Below are 25,802 nucleotides of genomic sequence, written 5' to 3' on the forward strand. Positions count from 1 at the left end.
TGGGGAAGAGAAATTAGACTCAACTCCTCCGCCGACAAGGATGAGCGGGGATTTATAGCCGAGGAGCAGGGCCGGGAGCAGTCGGGGGGAGGAAGGTACTCGGGGAGGAAGCACGTGGGATAAGGGACACTCTCGGTGACCTGCTGAAGGGAATTCTCGCTGAAGGCAGGCCACGGCGATAAGACATGGGGGGGGTGGGGGATGGGCGAAACTGACCTAGCAGGGTTCTTGCTCAAACTGGATCCTGCAAGGACAAGACGAGAGAGAGAGAGAGAGAGAGAGAGAGAGAGAGAGAGAGAGAGAGAGAGACGCCGAGAGAGAGAGAGAGAGAGAGAGAGAGAGATGCCCAAGGAAGGGCCTCGTCCAGCAGAGGGCTCAAAGAGCCCGAACAAAGTCAGGTCAAGAAAGTCCTTGTCTGTCTACCAGGCACATACCTCGCACCTCTACCCTCTGCAGGCCGCCCCCTCGGCCTCAGCCAACGCCCAGTCGGCTAGAGGAGGCCGCCGGCCCTGTCCCGAGATCCGGACGCGAGGCAGAGGGAGGACGGTCAGTACTGACGAGCCCCTACCGTGCGCCTGGCCCATTTTGCGTCTCTGGACATGTTTTTTCAGCCTTGAGATCTCCCAAGGAGGAAGGTGTTATTATGGTTCTCATTTTACAGACGAGGAAACTGAGGCCCAGGGAAACGGAAGCAGTCCGCCCGAGGTGGTAAAGCCACAACCCAGCCCAGGCAGTCTTCTGGGTCCACAGCTGATGCCTTGAATCAAGACACCCTACAGCATCCACATCATCAGCAGCAGCATTATTGTGATTATGATCGCTGAAGAAGAAATTAGTTGGAGGAAAGGGAGGAAGGCCACCCTGGGGGGAAGGGCAGCGCCTGGCTGAAGTCCCAGGGGCTGGAAGCAGGTAGAAAGTCTGGAGAATAAGCCGTCACTTTGTCTTCTGGTTGGAGGTTGGTGGCAGAAAGGGGCCTGGAGGGACTCCGTGGGGCACGAAGCAGAAACGGAAGGAACGAAAGTCTGTGCCCAGATTGTGGAGGGTCCTGGACTCTGAGCCTGGATATTTGGAAATCTTGCAGGCAGAGGGCTTCGTCTGAGGTCTCCAAGCTGGAGGGGCAGATCACCTCTGGGGAGCGAGTGGGTGTGCTGGCAGTAAGCTGGGTTCCGGAAGGCTCTGCCTCCGTGTCTGGGGGCGGGGCGGGGGGGAGGGGGGAGTCCTGAGCCTGCAGGGGCTCGAGGGCCCAGAGGGGTGGGCAAGCTGTGGGCGCGGGCATGGGACCTGTGCTTGCCGGCCTGGCAGGGGAGCTGTGCCTGACCAGGCTTCAGGTGCGGAAGGTCCTGGCCTCCGGGCGGATGAATTCCGTCCACGGTCCACCACTGCGGGAAGCCAGGGACTGGAAAGGCACCCCAGTGTCCACGCTGGCCCTGCCCCTCGCCAGCCTGTGACCCTGTGGGTGACATCAGGCTCTGGGACGTCAGGGTCCACCTGCAGGGGTGAGGCTGCCCTTCGAGCAGGGTTACGGTGGGGATACGTGGGCCGGGCCCACCCTCCAGTGAATCTCAGCAGTGTTTTCTCCTGCCTTAAATCTGTCCCTGGGACGCCTGGCGGGGGGGCTCCGTCGGTTAAGCGGCCACCTCTTGATATCGGCTCAGGTCATGATCTCACGGTTTGAGGGTTCGAGCCCCACGTCGGGCTCTGTGCTGACAGTGTGGAGCCTGCTTGGGATTCTCTCTCTCTCCCTGTCTCTGCCCCTCCCCCATGTCCTCTCTCTCTCTCTCTCAATAAATAAATAAATAAGCTTTAAAAAAAAAAAAACAGTCCATCCCTTCGTGGGCTTTGAACCGCATTCTTGCAGGAGTGGGGAAATGGTGCATGGAACGCCATGCTGGGTGGACGCCCCCTTCCTCCGAGGGCGGAGCCCTGGACTTGGCAGAGTCCGGACGGCCCAATGTCACCTTCTCACGGGGCTCTTTGGGCTTTATTGACAAAGTCAAGAATGCAGGCCAAGTTCGGATGCCACCCTTTTCTACATACCCTGCTGGATCTGAATTCCCGCCTGGGACTAGTAATTCCCAGGGCCTTGGGAGCTGCCTGGAAGGGTAACGAAGGGTAACGAGGCAGCGGTGAGTGCAAAAACACGTCCCGAGACCCCCCCAGTCCCGCACCACGCCTGCCCGTCCTCTCAGGCTTCTCCTCCCGGGTGTTTTCGTTACCAGCGTGAGTTCTGATGTCCCGAGAAGCTGTTCTTCCCGAGGATTCTGCTAAGAAAAGGCCGCTGGCCAAGGCAGCGGCGGTGGGGGTGCCTTAGGGAGAAATAAAGCCGGAAGTCAAGCCCCGTCCCATCCAGCTCTGTCCTGCGTGGCCTCAGTCTACACATCTGCATAGTGGGGATGATCACGGGGCCTGACCTCCGGAGTTGCTACAGACGTTCAGGTCGAGAAATGTCCGTGGAGCAGCCAGGAATGAGTCCACGGGGCATACCGTTAGCGTTCGGGGCCCGAGTGCGATGCTTTGGGCAGAAGTTACTGCTCGCCACCCCATCTCCTGGGGTTTGTGTGTTCCTGCTGGAAAAAAGCAGGGGCAGGGGAACGAAGGGGTCTCCAGTGTGCTGGCGCTGGGGCCCGACCTTTCACGCGCGGGCGCGGGGTTGCCGGACGTGAGGTCAAAGCCAGGGCCCCGGGGGCTGGCGATGCAGTAGTGTCCTCGGTCTGCCTTCCCGAATGACCGCAGAGCGGAGGGCTCGCGTCGGAAATGTATTCTCTCGCGGTTCTAGAGGCCAGAAGTCTGAAATCAAGGTGTCAGCATGGGCTCAGCGTCCTTCCTTGTCCCTTCTTGGCTCTCTTTGGCTTGTGGCCACATCCCTCCAGTCCGCCTGTCTTCCCGTGGCCGTCCTCCCTCTGTGGCCATCTCTGTGTCCTTCTTATAAGGACGTCCGTCACGGGACGTAGGGTAGGGTCCGCCCTCCTCCAGTATGACCCTGCGTCAACTTGGTCACATCTGCAAAGACCCTGTGTCCACACGAGTTCACGTTCACAGGTGCCAGGACTTAGGAACTCCATTGTGTCTTTCTGGGGGACACAACTGTACCCACGACAGGAGAGCAGTCTGGAAACCCTCCCCAGGACTCAGCCCAGCAGGCAGATTGCTCTGTCCGTACCCGAGTCAGGTCTGCGGCGCTGGATGGGGCCGTCGGGGTCCTTCTCCTTGGAGGAGGCTGGGAGGGGCGGGCACCTGGGTGGCGGTGGCTCGCCTCCCCCCACCCTGCAGGCTGCCGACGTAGCCTCTAGACGTGACGGTGATTACATGCACACGAAACAGCGGCAGCTGCTGTTCATTCCAGGCCTGCTCTGTGCTGGGCCCGCTGCCTCGTTCGCGAAGGTCATCAACGCGCTGACGTGGCGTGCGGGCAGCCTGCGTTGGGGTCCTGGCCTGGCTGCGTGACCTTGGACCGGTCACTTAACCTTCCGGGGCCCCGGCTGGCTCCCCTATAGACCGGGATGACGTGGGTGGCTGCCTCCGTCTAAAATTGCTGGGGAAGTCGGAGATGAACGCCACAACGTGCCCGGCCCATAGCGAGTGCTCCGAAAGCATCGTCCACGGTCACTGCTCTCACCGCACCCTCACGCTCACGCTGGGAGGTGCGTGGTTTTACCCCCCACCCCCCTTCTGTGTTCATCCGAGGAGACGAGGCTCCAGGAGGTTGAGAGGCTGGCAGAGGAGGTGGCCCGGCAGGGAGCCGCCCCGGTTTTGGGGGGACTGTGCAGCCTACCAGCTCCTCTGTACCACACTTCTGCTCTGCCCTTACGCTCACCGCGCCCCGGGCACCTATTTATAGAGCAGAATGAGGGTTATACAACGCCTTCCCCGGGAAGGGTCCGGGGAACTGGTTGTTCAAGACCTCGTCCGCCGAGGGGAACGTGAGGTTCGGAGAAAGAGTCCCGCGAATGCGTTTAGGGGCTCGTGGTGTCGGAGACAGGGGGCCTCTGCTGATCGGACCCCCTCCCCCGCCTCTAGAACAGGATCCAGAGCAAGAGGAGGGGGAGTGTTCTGAGAGCAGAGGGCAGAGACCGCCAGCTTAGGGAAGAGCCCCAGATGGGGTCCTGGTGGCGTGGGATGGGGGGCTGGGGGCCCAGCGGGTAGAGAGCGGACTTGAGGGGCACACGAAGATGTTAGGAGACGTCGGACAGGACGGGAGCTCCCCCCCATGATGGCAGAGACCGCGTCTTTCTTGTCCCCTGCTGTATTCGCCTCGAACAGGGGCAGGCATGTAGTAGGTGTTCAATAAATGCGTCTACAGTGTTTATTAAAGCACTGGGGAGGTGGGTTTTGTCTCTCCGGTGGCACCGCATCCCAGCTCGAACCCTTCCCGGCCGACAACCCCTGAGCAGGCAACTTAACCCCACTCGGCCTCAGTTTCCACATCTGTGAAACGGGAGTAATAATAGTGGAGCCCGGCTCTAAGGCCACCAGAGGGACATTTCCTCTGGAGCGGCTTGAGGGCAGGACCCACGCACCCCGGGCTTGGCAAGCGGGAACCCCCATGAGGCACCCCCCCCACTCATGAAAGATAACACGTGTCGCTCCTGACGGGCCCGACGCCCATCCCGCCTTGGAGGATGGCCTGCTGTCCGGCCTCGGGAGGGTCACTGAGAACGGCGCGTTGCAAAGCCATCAGAGACGACCAACCTAATCACAGGCGGCCCTGACTCGGGAATCTTTGTGCCACGCGGCCATAACCGACCCGTGGTGACAGTTGAATTGTCTCATCCCACCTCACCCCCTCGTGGGGCAGGCGTGTCACCATCCCTGTCCGTCCCCGAGAAGGGAGGGATGAGCCGGCACTCCTCCCGCGGCTCCCCGTGCCCGGTGTCCAAGACCCCAGGGTGCTGGACGGACTTTCCCAGTCAGCTTTGGAGAGCACCAGCCTTCGCCACCGGGGGGGCAGAAGCACCCCCGCTCAGAGCAGGCAGTGCCTGGGAGTGGGCAAGGCGCAGGCCAGCTGAGGACAGCTTCGGTGACAGTGACAGTGACGGGGCTGGCGGCCGTCCACCCCCTCACCCCCAAGCTGGCCCGGCTCCAGCTTCCGCTCGGCCACTCGCTGACTGTGACTTTGGGCACGGGCCTCCCCCCACCCCCACTCTCCAGCCTGGATGAGCCTGGACGCCGCGGTACAGCCACGGTGACGGTCCCCGTGCCCTGCTTCTCTGCCCATCCCTGGGCCCCCTTCCGACCCGGCCCCTTCGGGACGGGCTGACTCCCCACTTCGGGTTGGCATACAGGAACAGGCTGGTGCCCCGGAGCTCCAGAACTCTCCCTGGTGGACTCGAAGTCTGGAGGCCTGGCTTCTGGAGCTGCACTGACTTCCCGCAGTCCGTTCTGGGTGTCAGACTGTCCATCTGTGCATGAGGGGCTGAGCCAGGCTCAGGGGAGTGCAGAGCCCAGGGCACACGAGAGTCCTCTCAGATGCTCATTAGTAAGCCCCAGGCCCTGCCCCCAAAGATCCTGACATGAAAAGTTTCAATGCCACGAGCCCGGCTGCAGGTGCCAGGCCCGTCCTGAAGGTCACTGCCGGTCCCAGTGCTTTACCTGTGATGACAAAACCTCTGGGCCAGCCCCTCAGCACCGTCATACCTCAGGGATCAGAGACACCCGGGTCACCATCTCCGGCCACGTCCACAGGGAGCACGGGACCTCTAAAGGGCTTTATGGGTTCTGGTTTCCCCTGTCCCTCAAACTCACCAGTGGAGGCTTGGGGAAAGGGAGTGGCGGAGGACAGGGCCCCTAATCTTCATCCATGTTACAGATGGGCAAACTGAGGCCCTAGAAATCACCGGACTCGGTGGAGGGCTGCTAGCCCGCAGTTCTGGCCGCTCCCTCCCAAGTCCTGGGATCCCTCCTAGTGACCAGTGCCTTGTACCAACTCCCAATACCCACTCGACTAGCAGGTGGGAGTGTGGAACGAAACTCGGGTCCCGGGGAAGGAGAGGGCGCGTTTGGGGCCATCTGGCCTGGCATGGATCCAGAGCAAGGTTACTCTGGCAGCTCTGGGGACGCGTGATTGGGGCCCCAGTCTCCCAGTCTCTTTGGTGGAGAACACTTCCCTTCCCTGCGTCTCGCTACTGATGGGCCCTGCCCAGGGCCACCCCTGCAATACAGTGGCTCAGTCCCCGACCGCTTTTCAGGCCTAGAAGACCCCGTAAGTGAGCAGAGGGCCTGGTGGGCACCCAGAACCCCTTCGCCCGCCCGTGGGGCCAGCTCTCAGCGCGAGCTATCACGTGGGGCCTCAGGCCCAGGAGGCCTGGTCATCTGATGCTTCCCAGGAAGCCAGAAATCAGGGTTTCTATGTCAATCTCTCCATTGTGAAACCTTGGCTGCATTCAGTTTTGTTTTTTGTTTCTCTTGCCCACACCGCAGGCTGCACAGAACACACTCAGGGGCTTGCCTTGTTTCTTGGCCACCCAGCAACCCCCCTCTCTGGGGGGGGTTGTGATGGCCTCGTCTGCTCCTGGCCTGTGCCTCAGGTTCCAGCCCTGGGGGCTGGCTGCTCCCCTCGCCTGCCCTGGCGAACCCCAGCCCCACCCCCCATATCCTGGGGGTAAGTCACCTGCCAGGACATCAAGGCAGCCACACCTTCCCCTGACTCGTCACCACACCCTTGCTCCGGGCTACTGGGTGTAGACAGATTTTACAAAGGTCTGCAGCCGGTCCGGGCGGTACAGCTACAGCTAATTCCTGAACACGGGCTGTGGGACTACCGATGGCTTTCAAGGGCCATCCCCGGGATTTCTGGCTGGCCACTTCTCCCAGAGCCCTGCTCTCCACCGCCGCTCCCGAGACCCCCTCCCGGCCCCTCCTCTTCTCCCCTCCTCCTGCCTCCCACACGCGCTGCCCTTACCCATACGCCACCCATTGCCCCTTTAATTTCTCATCCAGAAGGGCCCGCCTCCCTCCCACCTTCAGTCTTCTGCTCCACTGGTAGTTACTTCATTCAACCAAATACATCCTGCATCCCTACTGTGCGCTGGGCTTGGGAATGTAGTGCTGAGCCAGGTGTTACAGTCCCTGCCCTCCCGGCTCAAGGCAACAGGATGGAAAAGCCACCAAATGACCAGAGGGCAACCCCAGAGCCTAACCCGGGGTGAAGGCAGCTGGAGAAGGGAGTGGGGGGATGGCTGGCACTGGAAGACAGTTGGCTTCCTGGCCTGGGGAGGTAGCGGAGGGGGTGGAGGGAGCATACAGGGTCCACAGGTGTTTCTAAAGGGGTGAGAGACCATGTGACTGGGTACAGGGGAGGAAGGGGCAAGCTCAGTCCCTCCTGGCCTGTCACTTCTCACCAGATCATTCAGGCCTCACCCCTCCGTGGATCTTGAGCTCAGAGCCAGGGAGTCTGTCGGTCATGACTCTGCCTCCCTAGGATGAGGGTAATGCCTGGCAAATAGCAGGTGCTCAGGAAATGCCGACTGATTTTAACTGGGCAATGTACCCTTGCGAGGTTCTCCCACACTTCACACGGGGTTTTCTTGGCCCTTGAAACCACTGCTTGGCCTGACCTTGGCAAACCATCCGGCCTGGGTCATCTGGGTCATTTGGCAGAAAGAGCCCCAGCTTTGGGGGCTGAGCCAGGCCCTGTCACTGCCTCCTGCAGGCTGATTCCTGTCTCTACACTGCATCAGACTGAATTGGCTGGCCCCTATCCATGGGATGGAAGGAACCCCTTTCTCAGGGGCGCAGGGGGCACAGGGGGAAGATTCCTGGGTTCTGCCATCGAAGAGAAGCAGGAGATGTGCACACCGGGCATAAGGGACGCAGTGGCCTCTGGGCCTCAGTTCCCTCTTCTGTACAACATGGTGGGGGGCTCTGAGCATCCCTCACCTACTGAGCCCCTCTGAGGATCAGCCCCCCTTTCTCCCCACTGATTTACAAAGGAAGCGCTTATGGAAAGACATGGGGCAGGGGTTGTGGTATCACCAGAACGTGCTCAGCACAGGCACGGCCCCAGGAAAGGCCCAGGATGTAGGATGAGGGCAGCGACGCGATCGTGCCCTGTTTGATTGGGGGTGCGGGGGGGTGGTAGGGGAGGGGCGCATGCCCGTGCCGCGTGCTTAGGAGACCTGGCCTGGCCCAGCTTCCCCGTTTGCTGATTGTATGACGTCAGGCAGGTTATTTCACCCCCTGGGGCCTCATCTCCTCAACTGGGAAATGGGGCGAAGCGTGGCTACTTCTGCATCAACTATATTCGAAAAAAATTAAAACTAGACCGAGAATTCCTGCCTCACAGAGGGCGACCGGCCTGCGACCAAGCATGGAAAAGTGCTGTGTAAAGCATGGGGAGCACGGAGGCGGTGCCCTCCCTTCAGTGGGGTCCCTCTCCCCAGCCGCAGAGGCTTGGGGGACCCACTTGTTTTCACCACCCCGGATACCCACGGGGCGGGGGGAGCAACAGCGTTGCCGGTTTCCTGGAGAGGCCACGCCTGACTCCCCCAGCCCCCAACCTGGCAACCCCGCCAGGTCAGAGGGCGATTAGGGTAGTCAGGCCCGGTGGGGTGGGGTCCTGGCCACGCAGCCCGAGGGGGCCGAAAATCTCGGCCAGGTGTTCGTGAGAACCTGGGAGGAGTCTGTGTCCACGTGGCAGGGTCTTGAGGGACGTGTGTGGGCACAGCCTTTGTGGGGAGGGACGGCAGGGAGGTGGTGACTTTGGGCGAGGCATTGGCAAAGGGGGTCTGGTCGGAGCGTTGTGTGTGTGTGTGTGTGTGTGTTTGCGCGTGTGCGTGGCCGCAGTGGCCGGCTCAGGGCCGACGCTTGGGGTTGGGTCGTGCGTCCCATGGGTGTTGGTTTCCTGTGAGCACACGCGGCCCTCGGAAGACGAGGGGTCCAAGCACGACCCGGAAGGGCACACAAAGGGGGCGTCGGGGAGGCTGCGGCCACCGAGGCGCGGGGCCCCGTCCCCGCTACGTGGCCACGCCCCTCCCGGCCCCGCCTCCGCACACGCCCCCTCGCCTGAGGCACCGCCTCGTCCCCGCCCCCTGCCCTGCTCCGCCCCCCCCCGGGCCCGCCCCTGCTCCGCCCCGCCCTGAACCCCGCCCCCGGCCCCGCCCCCGCCCTCCGTTTGCGCCGGGTCCGCGCTGCCGGCCGCGCTCCTGGCGCTCCAGGCTGCGGCCGCTCCCAGCAATGATTAACCCGGCGGGCCGGCCGGCGCGGGGCCCGGGGCGGAGGCGCGGGACCGGGGCGGGAGCCCCGAGGGCCGCTCAGCTTCCTGCTCTCGCCCAAGTTTCCTCGTAGAGGGCGCAGTGCCGGCCGGGGCCCGCGGCGCGGCGTGGCGCAGGGCGCGGCGCCGGGCGCGCGTGGGCGCGGAGCGGGCCGCCGGGGTCACCATGAGGACTCTCCGCAGGTTGAAGTTCATGAGTTCGCCCAGCCTCAGTGACCTGGGCAAGAGAGAGCCGGCCGCCGCCGCCGCGGACGAGCGGGGCACGCAGCAGCGCCGGGCCTGCGCCAACGCCACCTGGAACAGGTAAGGCCGCGCCCTCCCGGGCCGCCCGCCGGGCCCGGGGCCCCCGAGCCCCGGGGAGGGGGGGAGAGGGAGCCCTCGATCCGGCCCGCGGGCGAGGAACGGCGCCTTCAGCACCGCGGCGCTTAACAGCTCGCCGAGAACTTGCTCCGCCGGAGTTGTGCGGGCCGGGAGGGAAGTTTAGTGCAACGTGTTTCTAGAACGGAGGGACCAGACCGCGACCTCGGGGCTCGTCCCGAAGCGCCCAGCTGGTGGGCGACCGGGTGGGCCTGGCGCCCGCGTGCTTGCCTCTCCCGCCCGGGGTCTTCCCACGTCGCCGCTCCGCGGCTCATGGCAATCCGAGAGGTAAATAGAGCAGGAAGTATTTTTCCCATTTCTCGGATGAGCAAATGAGCCTCAAGGGCGCCGCGGGTGGGTGGCCGCCGCGCTTCCTGTCCCGGAGTAAAGGTCCCTTTGGTCGGAGGGGGGTGGGCGGGCGGTTTCCCCCGAGCGGCCCCTGGTCCTCCCAGCTGTCTGCAGGGAGGCAGCAGCTGCCAGGCATTCCTCAGACGACCCTCCCCCTCCCCGGGGGCCGTTCCCAGACGAGCAGGGGCGTGGGAAGTACCCCCACCCCCAAGCTTTGTTTGAAGAGCAGGGCTGGGATCCGGAAAAGAGATGGTTTATTTAGTGGGATTCCCCAGCGTGTCTGCTCCTGAGCCCTTTTCAAAGTAGACGTTTCCACGGAAAGGAAAAGGGAGGGGAGGGGAAGGAGGGGGGGCCGTGGATGCGGGCAGTGAAGCGTGGCCAGATGCACCCGCTGGCTGTGGTCTTGGCCCCCAGGACCCCGGCCCTCAGTGTGGACCCACGTTCATTCTGTTGATCCAGAACTTCTCGAACACCTTAGTGGGCACAGGGCCGCCAGCCTAAGAGCCTTGTCTGTGCACTGGGTAGGACACCATTGTCCACGTGCTTGTCTTCTGTCCCCTACCAAGTCGCAAACTGCTTGGAGCTGCGTTTGCCTCAGTTTCCCTAGCTGTCAGCGGGCATGTGCCTGTGCATTCCTCCTTACAGGGCTGGTGGGGAGACTGCGAAAGAAGGACTGTCATTGGGGAATCTCACTGACGCAATGACTTCACTATGTGATGAGTTGTTTTCTTCTCTCTCAGAGTTAGGGAGAGAGATGCAGCTGTCCTCCTCATTCCTCTGCTTTGGTTTAGAGGGAGGAGCCAAACAGACTTAGTTCAGTTCCCAGCTCTGCCTCTTCCCTGCTGTGTGGCCTTGAGCAAGTCACTTAACCTCTCTGGTGCTTGATTTCCATATCCATCAAATGGGCTAGTAATGGTGTCCACCTCACAGGGCTGTTGTAGGGATTAAGTGCAAAGACACATATTAAAACCCTCTACACAGTGCCCAGCACACAGTAGGTCCTCTGTAATTCATGACTCAAGCCCCGGATGTTGGGGTGGGTTTGTAAGGAGAGGTTGGAGGGGGGGGGCTCAGCAACTCACCAACTAGCAGCTTTGTGAGCTCCTCTCCCCCAGCTGGGGTCTCCTGCTGCCACCCTCTACTCCTACTATGCGCCAGGCCCCTTCGTGCCCCTTAGCTCACTTTGCCCAGCGAGGGAGTTACTTCTGTCACCTCCCCCACTTTAGAGGTGCAGAGGGGGACACCGAGCACCCGGCCGACCTGTCCGTGTCACGGTCACCCATGTAGGACATGGCAGAACCGGAGCCCCTGCTCTCTCCTCCCCAGGCAGAGGGGAGACTGAGCCAAGGGCAGGCAAAAGCACCTTCCTCTGCCGGGTCCCTGAGCAGGAGCGGTGTGTGTGTGTGTGGGGGGGGGGTCCTCTCTCGTCTCTGCCTGCCTGCCCGCCCCTCGCTGCTCCCTGCAGAGCCCTCGGGACCACGGCCTCACGCAAGACAGCTCTCAGTCTCCGGGGCCTGCCTCGCTGAGCTGTGGATTCTTCATTTGGAGCCCAGATTGCACCCCCTTTTATCTGTGCGACTGTGCTAGTGTCACAGGGCTGCCGAAACACATTGCCGGCAGCTGGGTGGCTGAGATCAACAGAGACGTGGTCTCCCGGGGTTCCAGAGGCAGAAGTCCAAAAGGAAGGCGGCGTTAGGACCATGCCCCCTCCAGAGACTCTAGGGGAGTATCCTGCCTCTTCCAGCTCCCGGTGGTTTCTTGGCTTGTGGCCGTCTGCCTCTCCCTCCACGTGGTCTCTCCTGGGTCTCTGTGGCCGGATCCTCCCCCTCCTTTCTCGTATAAGCACACCCGTCATTGGTCGTAGGGCCACCCCTAACCCGGAATGATGTTTTCTCAAGATCCTTAACGAATCTGCAAAGACCCTGTTTCCAGGAGACTTGGATTTCTAGGGGATGCTGTTCAACCCACTACAGGGGCCCTGGGCACGTCCCCTGAATTTCCTGTGGCCCCTTCCTCATCTTGACACGGGGCGAAAATACAAAGCTCGCTCTCGTGAGAGCGGAATCCACGCGTTCATTTAACCATCCATTCGTTCGCTCGCTCCCTGGCCCTGAGCTGCTCGGGGGGCGTAGAGTCAGCAGAGAAACAGCAGCGTCCTGAGCTTGGACGTGGTGGAGGGAGTTAGGAAGGAAACAGGGACGCAAGTAAAGGAGTGAGGTCACCGCAGGTCGTGTTTAGTGCCGGGGAGAAGATAACCGGGGGGACGGTACGTGCTGACCGCGCAGCTGGCCGGCCGCATTTCATTCTTGCGTCTAGAACGTCGATGCCATAGCGGTGCAGGGGAGGTTTGAGTGAGGGGTGGGCGGTGGCCGGCCTTGGAACCATCCAAGGTGTTTTCTGAGCACCTGCTTCTTCACGGGCGGGTTTGTCCTTCGAGCCAAGCCGAGTGCGGGGCTGCAGGCAGGGGCATGTGTACAGCACGGTCAGGGTGGGGGCCTCGGAGGGCTTACCTGCCGCCCCCACCTGGAGTCCCCCTCCCCCCCCCACCCCGCTTCCTCGAGGGCCGGGACCTGGCAGGCCGTGTCCCGCTCTGTCCACGCGTTCCCCTGGCCAGCCCCAGTTAGCTCCTCACTGCCTCTGGACCCCATGCAGGCGTGGGGTCTCTAGCTCCATGAAGGTCATGCCCTTGAGCTGAGGGGCCAGCCGAGGGGCGAGAGGGAGCTCCCCAAACCTTGGCCCTAAAGGCCTCCCCAGCACAGGTCCCCTGTGCATGCATTTGGGCCAAAGGGTGTAAACCATCCGGGAGTTCGCTATTCCTTGCCAGGCCTGGATCTTCCCGAATGTTTGAGGTCTAGAGATCCCAGTGCCCACCCCACCTGCTCAGTGTGGGAGGGGAGGCCCCAAGCAGGGCAGAGTTGTGCCCCTGTGGTGCCAGGCACACTGCCTGTGTGTGATACTCACTCCCCATCATCCCATCATCTCCCTCCAAGGCTGGGATAATTGTCTTCAGCTTACAGATAGGGAAACTGAGGCGGGGGGGGTACTTGCTCAAGTTCCGGGGGGGGGGGGCTTGGCGGGGGCAGGGGGCGCCTGCCCCAGGGGTGGCTTGAGGTCACTGCCCAGGGACCAAGAAAGGTGGGTGACGGCGTGTCAGGGCAGAAGCGGGGATCCAACCTGGGGCCAACTCCGAAGTCTGCGTTTCTGCCGACACCTCAGGGGGTCTCTGAGGGGCCACGGGAGGCTGGCTGAAGGCTCGAGGGTGATCATTTGGTTGGGAGTGGGGGCCAGAGGCTGCTGGGGACCTGTGCTTGGCTCCCTACCCGGCCCCTGCCTATTCGCTCTGGGTCCTGAGCCTCCCGCCCGCCCCAAGGCAGCCTGGGTATGGTCAGCAAAGCAATGGCCCCCCCAAACATGTCAACACCCTGGCCCCCCAGAACCTGTGCATGTGGTAGCTTACGGAAGGAACTTCGCAGGTGTGACCGAGTTAAGGATCTCGAGATGGGGGTCCGGTGTCGTCTCGAGGGTCTTCGCAAGAGGGAGGCACGGGGGGGGGCGGCGTCAGGGAAGGAGGTGGCGGGGTGGAATCAGAGAGACCGAAGGCGCCACGCGGCCGGCTGTGGGGACGGAGAGAGGAGGCCGGGCCGAGGAACGTGGGCGCCTCTAGAAACCGGGCAGGGCCCGGAGCCAGACTCTCCCCGGAGCCAGTCACACCAACACCTTGATTTCAGCCCCGTGAAACTGACTTAGGACTTCTGGCCTTCGAAAACCTAAGAACACACGTTTGGGTCGCTGTGAGCCACTGTGTTTGCGGCATGCGTGACGCTCATACACCCCCCCCCCCCCACGTGCTCTGGGTCGTCACTTCTCCCACCCACCAGCCCGGGCTTGGGCCCGCTGCAGCCCTCCCCAGCACGGCATCCCGCACCCGCCTCGCCACTGCAAAGGGCTGTGCGGAGTCCAGGCAGGTGTTCGAGGACGTGGGCACTCCACGGTCCCCTCTGTGGTCAGGACCAGTGGGTCAGGGCCCTTGCCGGGTGCCCAGGGAGGAGCAGAGGTGGCCTTGGGTCCCTCCTGCTCAGCCAGGAACCCTGCTGGGGGGGGGGGGGGGGAGGCAGCATGTGAATCAGCCGGGTGGACTGAAACCGGGATGTGAGCGACACCTGTTTGCTGAGGGGCAGAGGAAGCTGGTACAGGGCTGGAAGGGGCACCATCACCCCCATTTTCCAGAGGGTCCGCTCGGGGCCTGGCCTGGGGGCAGGGTTGGATTCCAAGTCACCTGCCTCCTTTGCCTTTCACCTGGACGTGCGGAGGAGGCCGTGGGCACTGCGCCTAGAGCGGCTAAAACAGCCTGGAGGCCGGGCTGGGCGTGATTCCCGGGGTACTGACGAGGACATCGGGGCTCCATCTGGTTGCCCTTGGAGGGACGGGGCAGAGGGAGGACCAGAGCCCAGCTGTCGGGGGGTGGCAGGAGGAGCCTGGGGGCCCCATGGGGACCCAGTGGAGCCCAGCTCACCTGCCCTTCATCACTTACTCGACCATCCCTTCCCACGGAGCCCGTGAGATGCCCCAGGCCTGGACACCATTGGGAGGGGCCCAAGGAGGTGGCCACCCCGCTCAGGGTCTGGGGTGGCCTTCTGGGGGCACCTGCCCTCCTCTCTGTGTCCTCTGAGGTCTCCGGTGTCCAAATCAGGGTAGGCGCCGGAGAAGGACAGGGCTCTGCCTCCAGGGCACCAGGGAGGTGCATCGGCCTGACCGACCAGAAGCCTGGCTTTAGGTGGGTCCACATCCACTCACTCTCTGCTGGGGCTTCCCGTATGGGCAGGTGGGCCGCACTAAGAAAGGTGATGGCGGGCCAGAGAACCAGCCACAGGGGCCCCTTCGGCCTGCAGCCCCACACGGGCGCCAGCCCAAGCCAGGGTGGCCCCGGGCAAGTGCCCCCGGGAGCCCTACAGCCAGCCTTTCCTCTCCCGGCTTGGCTGCGCCCCGCCCTCTTCCTGGGCCGTGTGGTCCAGGCCAGCCCTGGTGACAGCAGGTCTCAGCACTGCCCAGGACACCCCAAAGCCTCACCGGGGGGTCTCGCGCCTTCTCCCGTTCACCCTGTACACACCCGGTGCCCAGGCAAGAGATGCCGGGACTTGGCCCTGCCCTCCTGTCCTCGTGCACTGGGGAGGGGGACACGCTCTGTGAGGGACTGCCCAGCTGAGGGGAGGCCATGGGTCACCTCCACTCAGGCCTCCCCCGAAAGTGCCCTTGGAGGCCACCTGTGGTTTCCATGGGACCGTTTGCCAGGGCCCGTGGCTGGGCCGGCCCACCCCTGGTCTGGAGGCCCCAGACCGGGGTGGCTGGGGTTTCACTTCTATTTTTGGGGAGACGGTAAGTCATGTGAGGCCCTCTCGCCCCCCCACCCTTCCCCTCCCCGAGTGGCTCACAGCAAGATTTTTGGTTTGCCCGACTTGGAGTGCGCAAAGGAATGAGATCTCAGGCCACAGCTGGAGGGAGCAGGGCGCTGCCTGTGCGGGTCCCCGTGTGGGCAGGGGCCGGGCGGGAGGCGGTTTCCCAGCCACCCAGTGCGGCGCTGCGTGTCGGAGCCTCGAGCCTCGGTGTTTCCTTCCGTAGCCTGGGTGTGACAGCTCACCCCGTACGGTGGTTATAGAAGGCAGAGATGGAGAGAAACCACAGAGCAGACGCTGAGCGGTGGTGGGTCCGGGGGACACGCCCCTCCCCGGAGTCACTGCTGAAGAATCCCACGGGCAGGTCGCAGCTAGGAATCCACTGTGTGGATGGGGAAGCCGGGGGCCCAGGTGGCCCGGGTTCGCGGGATGGGGGAGGGGTGGGAGAGCTCGAGGGCCACCCCTGGGCTGGGCGGGGTGCTGCTCAGATACAGGCGTTGGGAGAGTCAAGGGAGGTGATAAACTCCCTCGCTGACGGGTCCTCGCTGGCCAAGGCTCCCCGTGCAGCCCCAGCGCGAGCCTGGGGGTCAGGGACCAGGGCTACATAGTAAAGCCAAAGGCCTCCCCTCTCCTCAAAGAAGGCCGAGGTCAACTTTTTCTGCAACGCGGGGTGAGGAAGGAAGGAAGGACCTGACTCGGGGGCCAGGGGAGGGGGTGAGGTCTGCGGGGGCGGGTGGGCAGGACAGCAAGGACAAAGGCCCTGAGGCAGGAGGGGGTGATGCATGTGACACAGGTGTAGGGTCACCCCTGGGCTGGGGTCCCTCCGGAAGGCTGACCGGAAGAGGAGGAGGGCCACCGGCAGGCCGCCAGGAGCAGGTCTGTGCGATGAGCCGCCCAGGGCTCGGCCTGCACCGGCTTCCTCCCACCTTGGGGCCTCCGTTCTTGGTCACGTCTGCCTGAGGGCGGCGCGGCCCCCCAGCAGCCCCCACAGGGCCAGAAGTGATCTTGCAGCTGTCGGGACTTCAGCGTGGCTGCTGGAGGACCACTGGCTTCCTGGCGGACTTTTATCTCTTTGGGTTGTAGATGGGGAGCAGCCTTACGGTGACACAGTGGCAGGGCCGGGGCCAGCGGGGACTTCTAACAGAGGCGAGCGCGGTCCGGGCCCCACCACGCCCTGAGGCTCTGGCCAGGCATTTCTTCCTCACGGCAGCCCAGGGGGTGGGGGGCAGGCACACTCGTGACCCCCTTTCAGAGACGGGAAACAGAAGTTGGAGGACACGTGTCTTAGACACACGAATACGTGGCATTCCGACGCCAGGCCTGGGGTAGTTGGGCATCCCAGGTCGTGTGACTGGTGTCCCTCCCCGTCTCTGCCAGCACTTGCTGAGACGCTGGTAACTCCTGGTGGGCACGGCCCCTTCGCGCCCCAGCCCTGCCCAGACCCGGCTCTTTGTGGGGAGGCTGCATGGAGAGAGGGAGCAGCTATCGGGTGGGGAGCTCTGTGCCCGCCCGCAGGGGACTTGGCCTCTATGAGCCTCTGTCTCCCCATCTGGGACGTGGGGGGCCAGTCCACATTCCCAGGACAGGTAGAGCCAATGAAGACAGACAGGCATCGGGAGCCTCGTGGCTGCTGCCCGATCCGTGATGGGAGTGGCAGCGTGGGTCCAGCCATCCTCTCTGCCCTGAGAACCACAGCAGCAGGTCTGTGAGCTTTACAGCAGTGACTGGGTCCTAGGTGGAGGGGGGTGGAGCCACCCACACCCGGTTCTCGTGGAGGGGGCGGGGGAGCAGTGCTAACAGGAAAGTGAATCAGGAAGGTTGCAGAACGGGAGTCTTCATGGGAAAGGCGGGAAGTCGGGAGGGCTTCTTGGAGGCAGTGGCTTCTGAGCTGGGTCTTTAATATGAATGGTTGCTTGCCTCATAGGGGAGCGAAGGGCCTTCCAGGAGAAAGGGCAGTGGGTGCAGAGACCCGGAGGTGTGGCAGCCTCGGGCAGGTCCAGAACTCTGAGACTTGAGTGTAGGATGCCCCGGAATGCAGGGAGGGGGCATTCCTGACGAGCCTTGAATGCCATGTCCAGGCCTTGGGCTGTATCTTGAGGACAGTGGAGGCCTCACAAGACCCTGGTCAGGGAGGTGACTCCCTGACTTGAGGCAGTAGGGAGGCAGGGCTGGTGTTATAGGTCCAGGCATGCAGGGAGGGGCCCTGGCTTGCAGGGAGGGGAGGGGTGCTGCGGAGATCCAGGCGATAGAAAGGGATCAGACTTCAGGATAGATTGGCTTTGGAGGACGAGGGATAGTCAAGGATAAATTTTCACCAGATGTTTACAAGCTTCTCCTTCGAGCCGGGTGCTGGGTATATACAGGCGAGTCACGAACAACGCAGGACCCTGGGCTCTAGGGCTTTGTAGATAATGGTGGCAACAAGTTAATCAAGTCACACATAAACGTGTGGTTACACACGGACAAGTGCTGTGAAAACTGGCGACAACACGTGATCTAAAGGAGGTAAATGTGAAGTGGGGGAGGAGCAGCCAGCAGAAAGGGCGTGTACAAAGGCCCTGGGGCCGGAGGCAGCTTCCCCATCCCCAGCGGGACAGATAACGTGAGCGTCCAGTGCTCAGGGATGCCAGGAGCCGGGAGGGGGCACCGGGAAACCCACAGTGAGCGCCAGGCTTGGACACATCAGCGGGTGGGACTGGTGATCAAAGGGTGTGCCCGGGAATAGAGGGTTCGAGAACACAGGAAGGGGAGGGAGCAGAGTGTGGGCAGGCTACGTGAGACCTCCTGGGGAGGTGACTGGGAGGTGCCTTGGTGACTCGGGCCCAGGGCTCGACCCCAGCAGTGAGATGGGAACTCAGCCTTTGGTGTGGACAGGGTCCCAGGAGGACAGCCTGGCAAAAGCCAGCACCTGCTTCTGACCGGGCCCTTTTCTGTCCCGGGAGCAGAGCAGGGTGGGCTGCTGGGAAGAGGCAAGGCAGAAGGGAGGCCTGGGAAGGCGGGGAGGGGGTCTCGGGGCCCCGATGACACATCTCTTTCTCCCACCTGCAGCATCCACAACGGGGTCATTGCCGTCTTCCAACGCAAGGGGCTGCCCGACCAGGAGCTTTTCAGCCTCAACGAAGGCGTCCGGTGAGTGGCCCCGTGTCCCGTCCTGGGCCTGTGAGCGGCAGGGAGGCCGCGGCCACACCCTGGTCCCCCAGGCACACCTGAGACGCCACCCTTAAAGCCACGGTGGGCAGTGACCCCTGGGCCACCACCGTGTGCACCTTGACTACGGGCCCTGGTCGTGTGGCTTTTGAGCCCGCTGGACCTTCACCCCCACCCGTCCTGAGGACTTTCTCTTCGGGGCAAGCAGGGTGGGACTTGGACAGTGGCTCAAGAGAACGCCCACATTCCCCGCTGGTTCTGAACATCACGAAGGATATTATCCTGTTAAAGAGGAAGGACCCACCTGTCTAATGACGGGAGTGTCGTTCCCGGAAAGGCAGTCACAACCCGGCCGAACGCCCCTCATTTCCTGTGAATGGCCAACCAGTGAGCACTGGTGAGGGAGCCTGAGACAGACCAGCCGCTCAGAGCTGCCGCTGTGGGCCGGACCCCATCGTCACTTGCGGGGGATCCGCAAGGCCAGCCGCGTTCGTCCTGCTTTGTGATGGAGGAGGCTGAAGCTCAGAGAGGTCAAGAGACTTGCCCAGGGTCACACAGCTGCTCAGGGAGGCATTTCCTACCGCTGTGCCCTTCCCTTCCCGCCCTGTCCCCGTGCCGCCCTGTCCCCGTGCCGCCCTGTCCCCGTGCCAGCGTCTGGGAAGAATAGGCAGCCCAGGTCTTCATCGGCCCAAGGTGGGAATGAGGGACGATAGGGACAGGGATCGTTCGCGTACAGAGCACCCTAGCTGAGTGGCAGGGCTGAGGGGACCCTTACAGAGAGAGAAAGTGAGGCCCAGGGAGGGGAAGGAGCAGCCGAAGTCACAGAGTAGAGGCTTGTTGCCTTTCCCGGGCCCCCTCCGTGTGACCCGGCCAGGGGCTCATCTGGCTGCTACGGGTGGGGCCCCAGGAGCCCGTGTTCCTCACCACGCCCCCCCCTTAAGGAAACAGGAGTTCGCAGGAAGCCTGAGGAATCTGCTGGATGTCTAAACAACAAAGCAAGGGGAGATATTTCTAAATCCAGGAACAAGCCAGCCAGCGAGGCCCCCCCCCCCCCCGGCACGTCCTTGCCCCCCCAGTGGCCTAGACAGTGGTCACGATTATCTGGCTCTCTGTTGCCTCCGCCTCCCCACAGGGACTGTACCTCCAGAGCAGGCGGCCTCTCGAGGGAGGTGGGGGAACAGACAAGCCCCCCGGGGCCCTAGGCTCCCCTCTCCAGCCCCAGAACCCTTACTGAGGCAGCCCTGAGGGGTGGGCACCTTCTCATCTGCATTTTCCAGATGAGGAAACTGAGGCACAGAGATCGCAGGTTGCTCGTGCTCACGGGGCTGGTCAGTGGAACGGAGACTCAGGTCCCTGACCCCAGGGCCTGTGGGTCCCTCGGGCCTGCCCCCCTGCCCCGCCCCCCATCTCTTCCTTTTCTCCATCACATGGCCACATTAAGTCAAGTGAATTTAATTATGCGTGATATCCGTCGCCGGTCATTAGCTTTGATCTCACGAGAGAGCCCTGTGACGGGAACCATTGATCGTACCGTCACCTGAACGTCCGCCTCGGTTCTCGTGGCCGGGAGTGAGATTGGGGTCGAGGGGGGCAGGGGGCGCGGGCATTCCCCGGCTGTGCCCAGGCATGGCCAAGTCCAGAGACGGTGAATAGTAACAAGACTCTGATGTCTGGCCATGACCCTTTCTTCTTTGTTTTTTACATATGTATATACATATATATATTTTTTTGACATGTCATTCACTTTTTTTTTAATGTTTTTATTTTTGAGACAGAGAGAGATAGAGCGTGAGCGGGGGAGGGGCAGAGAGAGAGACACACACACAGAATCTGAAGCAGGCTCCAGGCTCCGAGCCATTAGCACAGAGCCCGACGCGGGGCTCGAACCCACGAACCGCGAGATCATGCCCTGAGCCGAAGTCGGACGCTCACCCGACTGAGCCACCCAGGCGCCCCGACATATCATTCACTTTTTAAAAATGCACAGTTGAGTGGTTTTCAGCATATTCACGGAGTGGTGCAACCCTCACCCCTGTGTCATTCCAGAACGTTTTCATCACCCCCCCACCCCCACCCCAAGCCCCTGGCAAATACCAGTCAAGTTTCTATCTCTGTACCTTGGCCTGTCCCGGATGTTTCACGGAACGGAATCGCGCAACGTGCTCCTTCCGTGCAGCCCGGTACCTTCAGGGCTCGTCCCCGTCCGAGCCTGTGTCACTAGTCATTCCCTTCATGGCCGAGTAGTACCCCCTGCTCGGGAAACCGCGCTCTGCTTGTCTGCTCACCACTGATCTGTGGGTCGTGGCCACCTCTGGGTTGTCACGGACGGCACCGCTCTGAACGTGCCGTGCAGGCTTTGGTGGGGACGTGCGTCTCCGTCTCTCCCAGGGGCGCACCTGGGCGCGGACGGCTGCGTCGCGTCACTGCTGTGGTTTGAGGAGCCACCGGCCTCCCTCCACGGCAGCCGCACCAGCTTCCTTCCTGCGAGCTGCGTCTGAGGGCCCTGCTCCACCACCTTCTCCCGGGGCGGGGGGGGGATCATTCTAACAGCGCTTGTGGGGGGTGGAGGGAAGTGCTGTCTTGTGGTTTGGGCTCCTATTTCCCCGATGACGCACGACAGGAGCATCACGTGCCCGTTGGCCATTTGCGTATCATCTTGGGGGGAGATGTGTCCCCGCGTCCCCGGCCCATTTCTCAGTGGGATCGTTTATCTTGTTGTTGTTGAATCGCAGGAGTTCTTTATATATTCTGGATCTAGACCCCCCCGCCACGTACCGCTTTGCACATCCGTGCCCCCATCAGTGAGATGTATGCCCGTGTTCTCGGTAGTGACCTTGGAAGCCCGCAGGTTTCATTTCGGCGGGGTCCGGGCCGCGGGTCTAGCCCTCGCTCTTCAGCGGTTCCTTTGACCACCTTTCTCCTGAGGCCCCCCCAGACGGACACGTTTGGCAGGATAGTTTCTCCAGATAGAGAATAAGTCACTCTGGGTTGCAGAGGACTCGTGCTTAAGCACCCCGACCTCTTTTTACCCCACTTCGGATGGCATTGCCCCTGCAGGACTCGTGCAGCCCCTACTTTCCTTTTCTTAAGTGCTTATCTCCTTTGAGAGAGAGTGGGCACAGGGGAGGGGCTGAGAGAGAGAGAGAGAGAGAGAGAGAGAGAGAGAATCCCAAGTAGGCTCCTCACTGTCAGTGCAGAGCCCAGTGCGGGGCTCAAACCCACGAACCTCGAGATCATGGCCTGAGCTGAAATCAGGAGTCGGACGCTTAACCGACTGAGCCACCCCGGCGCCCCGCAGCCCCCCTTCTTACACAGTCAGGCCCCCGGTTGCCCTGGTTGTGCTCAGCTGTGCAAGGCCTCTTGCCCCAGGCCCAGCAACCCAGGCCGCTGTACGTTCTGCATTCCTTGTGCCTGCCCTGACCCTGCGGCTCCTGCCAGGGTGACTGTCTGGGGCGGCCTCTCCCCCAACATTCGACGGAACGGCTACTGGTGTGCCTGGGGCCAGGGGGCTCGTGGAGTCCTGAGGGCCGTGCGGGTGCCTGTGGGCGCTTGTGGGTGGCCGTGGCCGCGGCCCCTCAGACGACACCCAGGCCGGTCCCCCTGCGGCGCCTTCCCCAAGTGGTGTCCCAGGGTGCAGAAGCCGCCCGGAGGCTCCCCTGTGGGTACAGGAGCAGCCTAACCAGCAGGCCCCACGGGACCTCACCACTTGCCCTCCCCCGGGCCTCAGTTTCCGCATCTGTGGAACGGCCATGGTTCCCTTCGTCGGCAACTGGGAGAGGCGGTGGGCACACATTGGGGGACGCTCGGCCGGACGTGCCCTTGGGCTCATGTAGCGGGTCAGCAGCGGGGCAGAGGGTCTGCTCCGCCCTGAAGGAGACCATTCGTTCATTCATTCATTCATTCATTCATTCATTCATTCATTCATTCATGTTCATACACACTTCCACCAGCGATGGGCCAGGGAGAGGGCGAGGAGGGCTTCACTGAGCCCTGTATACAGCAGGTGCTGTATACATCAAGGGTGAGCCGTGCCCTCACTTGACAGCCTGGGCCCTTCTGTTCTACCCTCTGGCGCGTCCCAGACCCCAGATGAGGGTCCTGGAGCTCAGTCGGGGGAGGGGCTATCTGAGAAGACTCAGCCTTGGGCCCAAAACAAGACCCTCCCTCCTCGCCCTTTGCTCCCTGGCCCTGCCCAGAGCGGCCCCTCGTGTCTTGCGCGTGGTGACCTTGAGACAGACACCGAGGCTGGACGTGGGGGGGGGTCACACGAGGAGCTGAGGTCACATCTGGTCCTTGGAAACCCAGACAGCTGGGAGGAGGTGGAGGGGCTGGGGCTGGGGGCTGGCGGCAGAGGGTCACCTGGCTTCAGACGGGTCAGCACCCCGTCCCCTCGCTGTCCCGGCAGAGCTCAGCCTGCTGAGCGCCTCCGCTGCTAACTTCACAGCCACGCGGGGACGGCGTCGGGCTGTGACGTAGTGTGGGTCCCGTAGTAAGAGAAGCTGCCCGCCAGGGGCGTGGGACAGGGCCCCGGGGCTGCCTTTGCTCTGAAAGGCAGGTTCCTCGTCCATCCCGTCCAGGGACACCAGCCCCACCTGTCAGGCGGTTGAGAGCTTAGGTCTGTGCCTGGCCTGGCTGTGGCCCCCGGGAGCTGTCAGGAAACGTGTCCCTCCCTGTGCCCCCGGCCCCATCTCTGCTCCTCTGGATCCCGCCCGAGCCCCAGGCACCAGGGAGGACAGCCGGTCAGCCGCTGGGGTGCTAGCTACCTCCCACAAGCCACCTGTCCTCTGTGCATCACTTAGCCCCGGGGGCCCACCCCCACTGGGGGGCAGCCAGCCCTGAGCCGGGGTCCCGCTTTCAGTTCCACTGGGAAGGTAGAATGTAGCCACCCCTAAAAGGCCTTTGAGGACCAGAGCACCTACTTAGTGGGGGGGAGGGAGGCGAGTTCAGTGCCCCCCAGGCGTGCCCGCACATGCGCACACACAGCTACAAGGCCGAGAGGAGACGTGAGGTTGAGCGTTGGGCCTACCGTTGACCTGTTCCAGGCTGTGCGTGGTGTGGAACGGGACGCCCGCCGTTCTCTCTGCCCCCAGAGCGGCGCAGTGAATTGTCAACGTATGTACAAAGGACGAGGTTTGGATCCTAAGTCGGTGTGTCCTGTGTGGCCTCGGACAAGTCCCTTGACCTCTCTGAGCCTCCTTTGCCTCACTTGTAAAAGGGAACCATACTCAGCACCTACAGCGGGAGGAGAGAGCCCAGAGGGTGCGGGGCGGCGAGCTCCGGGGCCGGGCAGGCGGAAGAAGGGGTGAGCCGAGTGGTGGAGGCCCAGCACGGCCGGGGGGGTGGGGGGGGTCTCCCCGAGAACGTGAGAGGTGCTCGCCCCCCGGGGAGGTGTGGCAGGTGGCGGCGGGTGTGTAAAGAGCCACAGCTGAACGCCGCGGAGGCCCGAGGCCCACCGAGCCCCCGCAGGGCTGGGGCGGGTGGGACAGGCCAGCCTCCCGCTGCCCAGCCGGCCCCCTTGTCCCCACCGCGTGGCCTCTGAGTCCTGCTGCCGCTCACTGTCGTGTCCCCTCCTGCCCGCAGGCAGCTGCTGAAGACAGAGCTGGGGTCCTTCTTCACGGAGTATCTGCAGGTGGGTGGTCCGTGCCCTCCAGGGGGCCGGGGTTGCTTTCCGCGGTGGCCAGAAGGGCCGGGGTCACCCGCTCTCGGTGGGCGTGTGGAGCACAGGCTTTCGGGGCTCTGCCTCCCCTTGACTCAGTTTCCCCATCTGTGCAGCGTGGATTGTCGTGAAGGTTAACGGCGACGGGCAGGTAAAGTATCAGCATTCAGGGTCGTTAGGGGTTGTGCGCCTCCTGGAACACCGGCCCTGGGGGCTCCCAGACGTCCGCATTTGGGTCACCGTGTGGCGTCAGCAACGCGAGGCCTCTGTGTCCCCGGCTGTGCCTCAGTTGACATCCGTGACCCCTCATCTGGCCAACAGGCCTGCAGAGTCACGAACACATGCTGCCTGTCCAGGTCACCAGCCGGGAGGGGCCGGCAGAGGGCCCCCCCTTCCCGTGGGTTCAGGGCTGCTCTTCTCATTTAACAGCTTTGCCGCGGCGTGATTCCCGTGCAGCGCCCCCGTTTAAAGCGTGCGGTTCGGGGCGGGGGGGCTCCTTGTCCTCCCCTCTGGTTCCAGAGCCTCCCCAGCGGAAGCCCCACATTTAAAAATAATTTCTTAACGCTTATTTGTTTGGAGAGAGGGACACGCAGCATCCCAAGCAGGCTCATACCATCCACGCAAAGCTCCCGACGTGGGGCTCAAACTCGCGAACCGCGAGATCGTGACCTGAGCCGAGGCCAAGAGTCGGACGCTTAACTGACTGAGCCCCCAGGCGCCCCAGGGGCCCCACGTTTCTAAACATCCTCCGTTCCCTGCTCCCCGCAGCCCCTGGCAGCAGCCATCTGCTCTCTGTGCCAGAATGTTCCTATTCTGGAGACTTCGTGTCGGTGGCCTTTCGAGCCTGCTGCTCCCGCGAGCATGGCCTTAGCGAGGGGCATCTGTGTTGCGACCATCAGCGCCCCGCTCCTTTTTCCGGCCAAATAATATTCCACTGTGCGGAGACACCCCGTTTTGTTTGTCCTCCCGTCCGTCGGTGGCACTGGGCTGTTTCCACCTTCTGGCTGTCGGTGGTGCTGAGGCCACACGGTGTCGTTCTCGGCCAAGACCCCGGGGGCAGCGTGACCGCGTGCACCGCGCACTTTGGGCCTCAGGTCGCTGGTGGCGCTTCACGCGCCAGGACGTCCGGCACGGGGCCCCTCTTGCCCGAAAGGTCTTCCTTCGCCGTGGGATGTGAAGGCAGCCACCCGCCCGACTCGGCTTGTCTCTGAGGGGTCCCCGCGGCCACCTCCCGTCTGACCAGCCCCGACAGTTGTCACTGCCCTCCGGGGGGGGGGGGGGGTGGTGAGCTGACGTTCACCCTTGGGCCTCAGCTGTGGCTGGGGGACTCCGGGGGCCTTGCCTGCCGGCCCCCGCCCCCCCCCAAAGCAGTGACGGCATCTCTGTGTGTGGCTTTCAGAACCAGCTGCTGACGAAAGGCATGGTGATCCTGCGGGACAAGATCCGCTTCTATGAGGGTGAGTCTGGCGGCCCCGTGGCGGGGACCGGGCGCCCGGCCACCCTCCCGGCTGGTGTGGCCGCTGGGCGGCGTGACGTTGCCGGCCTTTTCTGTGCCCCCAGGGCTCTGGGTGGGAGGGCAGGAGAGGCGGCAAGACCACGTCTGACCCCAGGAGGGGACCTTACTGGGGAGAGCGTGTGCCCTCCCACGACCTGCGAGAGCCCGGGGGTGCTGAGAGCCCTCGGGGGAAAGGCCCTG

At 63.0% G+C, this 25,802-nt stretch overlaps 1 protein-coding gene across 4 annotated transcripts in view; it reads left to right on the forward strand.

Moving 5' to 3' along the window:
- PRR5 (proline rich 5) overlaps positions 1 to 25,802 on the forward strand; it is a 50,522-nt gene that overhangs the window by 14,566 nt on the left and 10,154 nt on the right. For 2 of the 4 annotated variants that reach the window (XM_042993509.1, XM_042993507.1), the window contains exons 2-5: positions 9,392 to 9,511; positions 18,352 to 18,432; positions 24,031 to 24,079; positions 25,506 to 25,563. In XM_042993509.1, the coding sequence (XP_042849443.1) occupies positions 9,402 to 9,511; positions 18,352 to 18,432; positions 24,031 to 24,079; positions 25,506 to 25,563 (298 nt within the window). In that variant the 5' untranslated portion in view covers positions 9,392 to 9,401. Of the gene's footprint in view, positions 1 to 9,121; positions 9,512 to 16,871; positions 17,005 to 18,351; positions 18,433 to 24,030; positions 24,080 to 25,505; positions 25,564 to 25,802 lie in introns of those variants that run through there. The other 2 variants (XM_042993508.1, XM_042993506.1) reach the window with 2 other exon arrangements.

This window comes from Panthera tigris, chromosome B4, assembly GCF_018350195.1.
Source record: "Panthera tigris isolate Pti1 chromosome B4, P.tigris_Pti1_mat1.1, whole genome shotgun sequence".
NCBI classification, from domain to species: domain Eukaryota; kingdom Metazoa; phylum Chordata; class Mammalia; order Carnivora; family Felidae; genus Panthera; species Panthera tigris.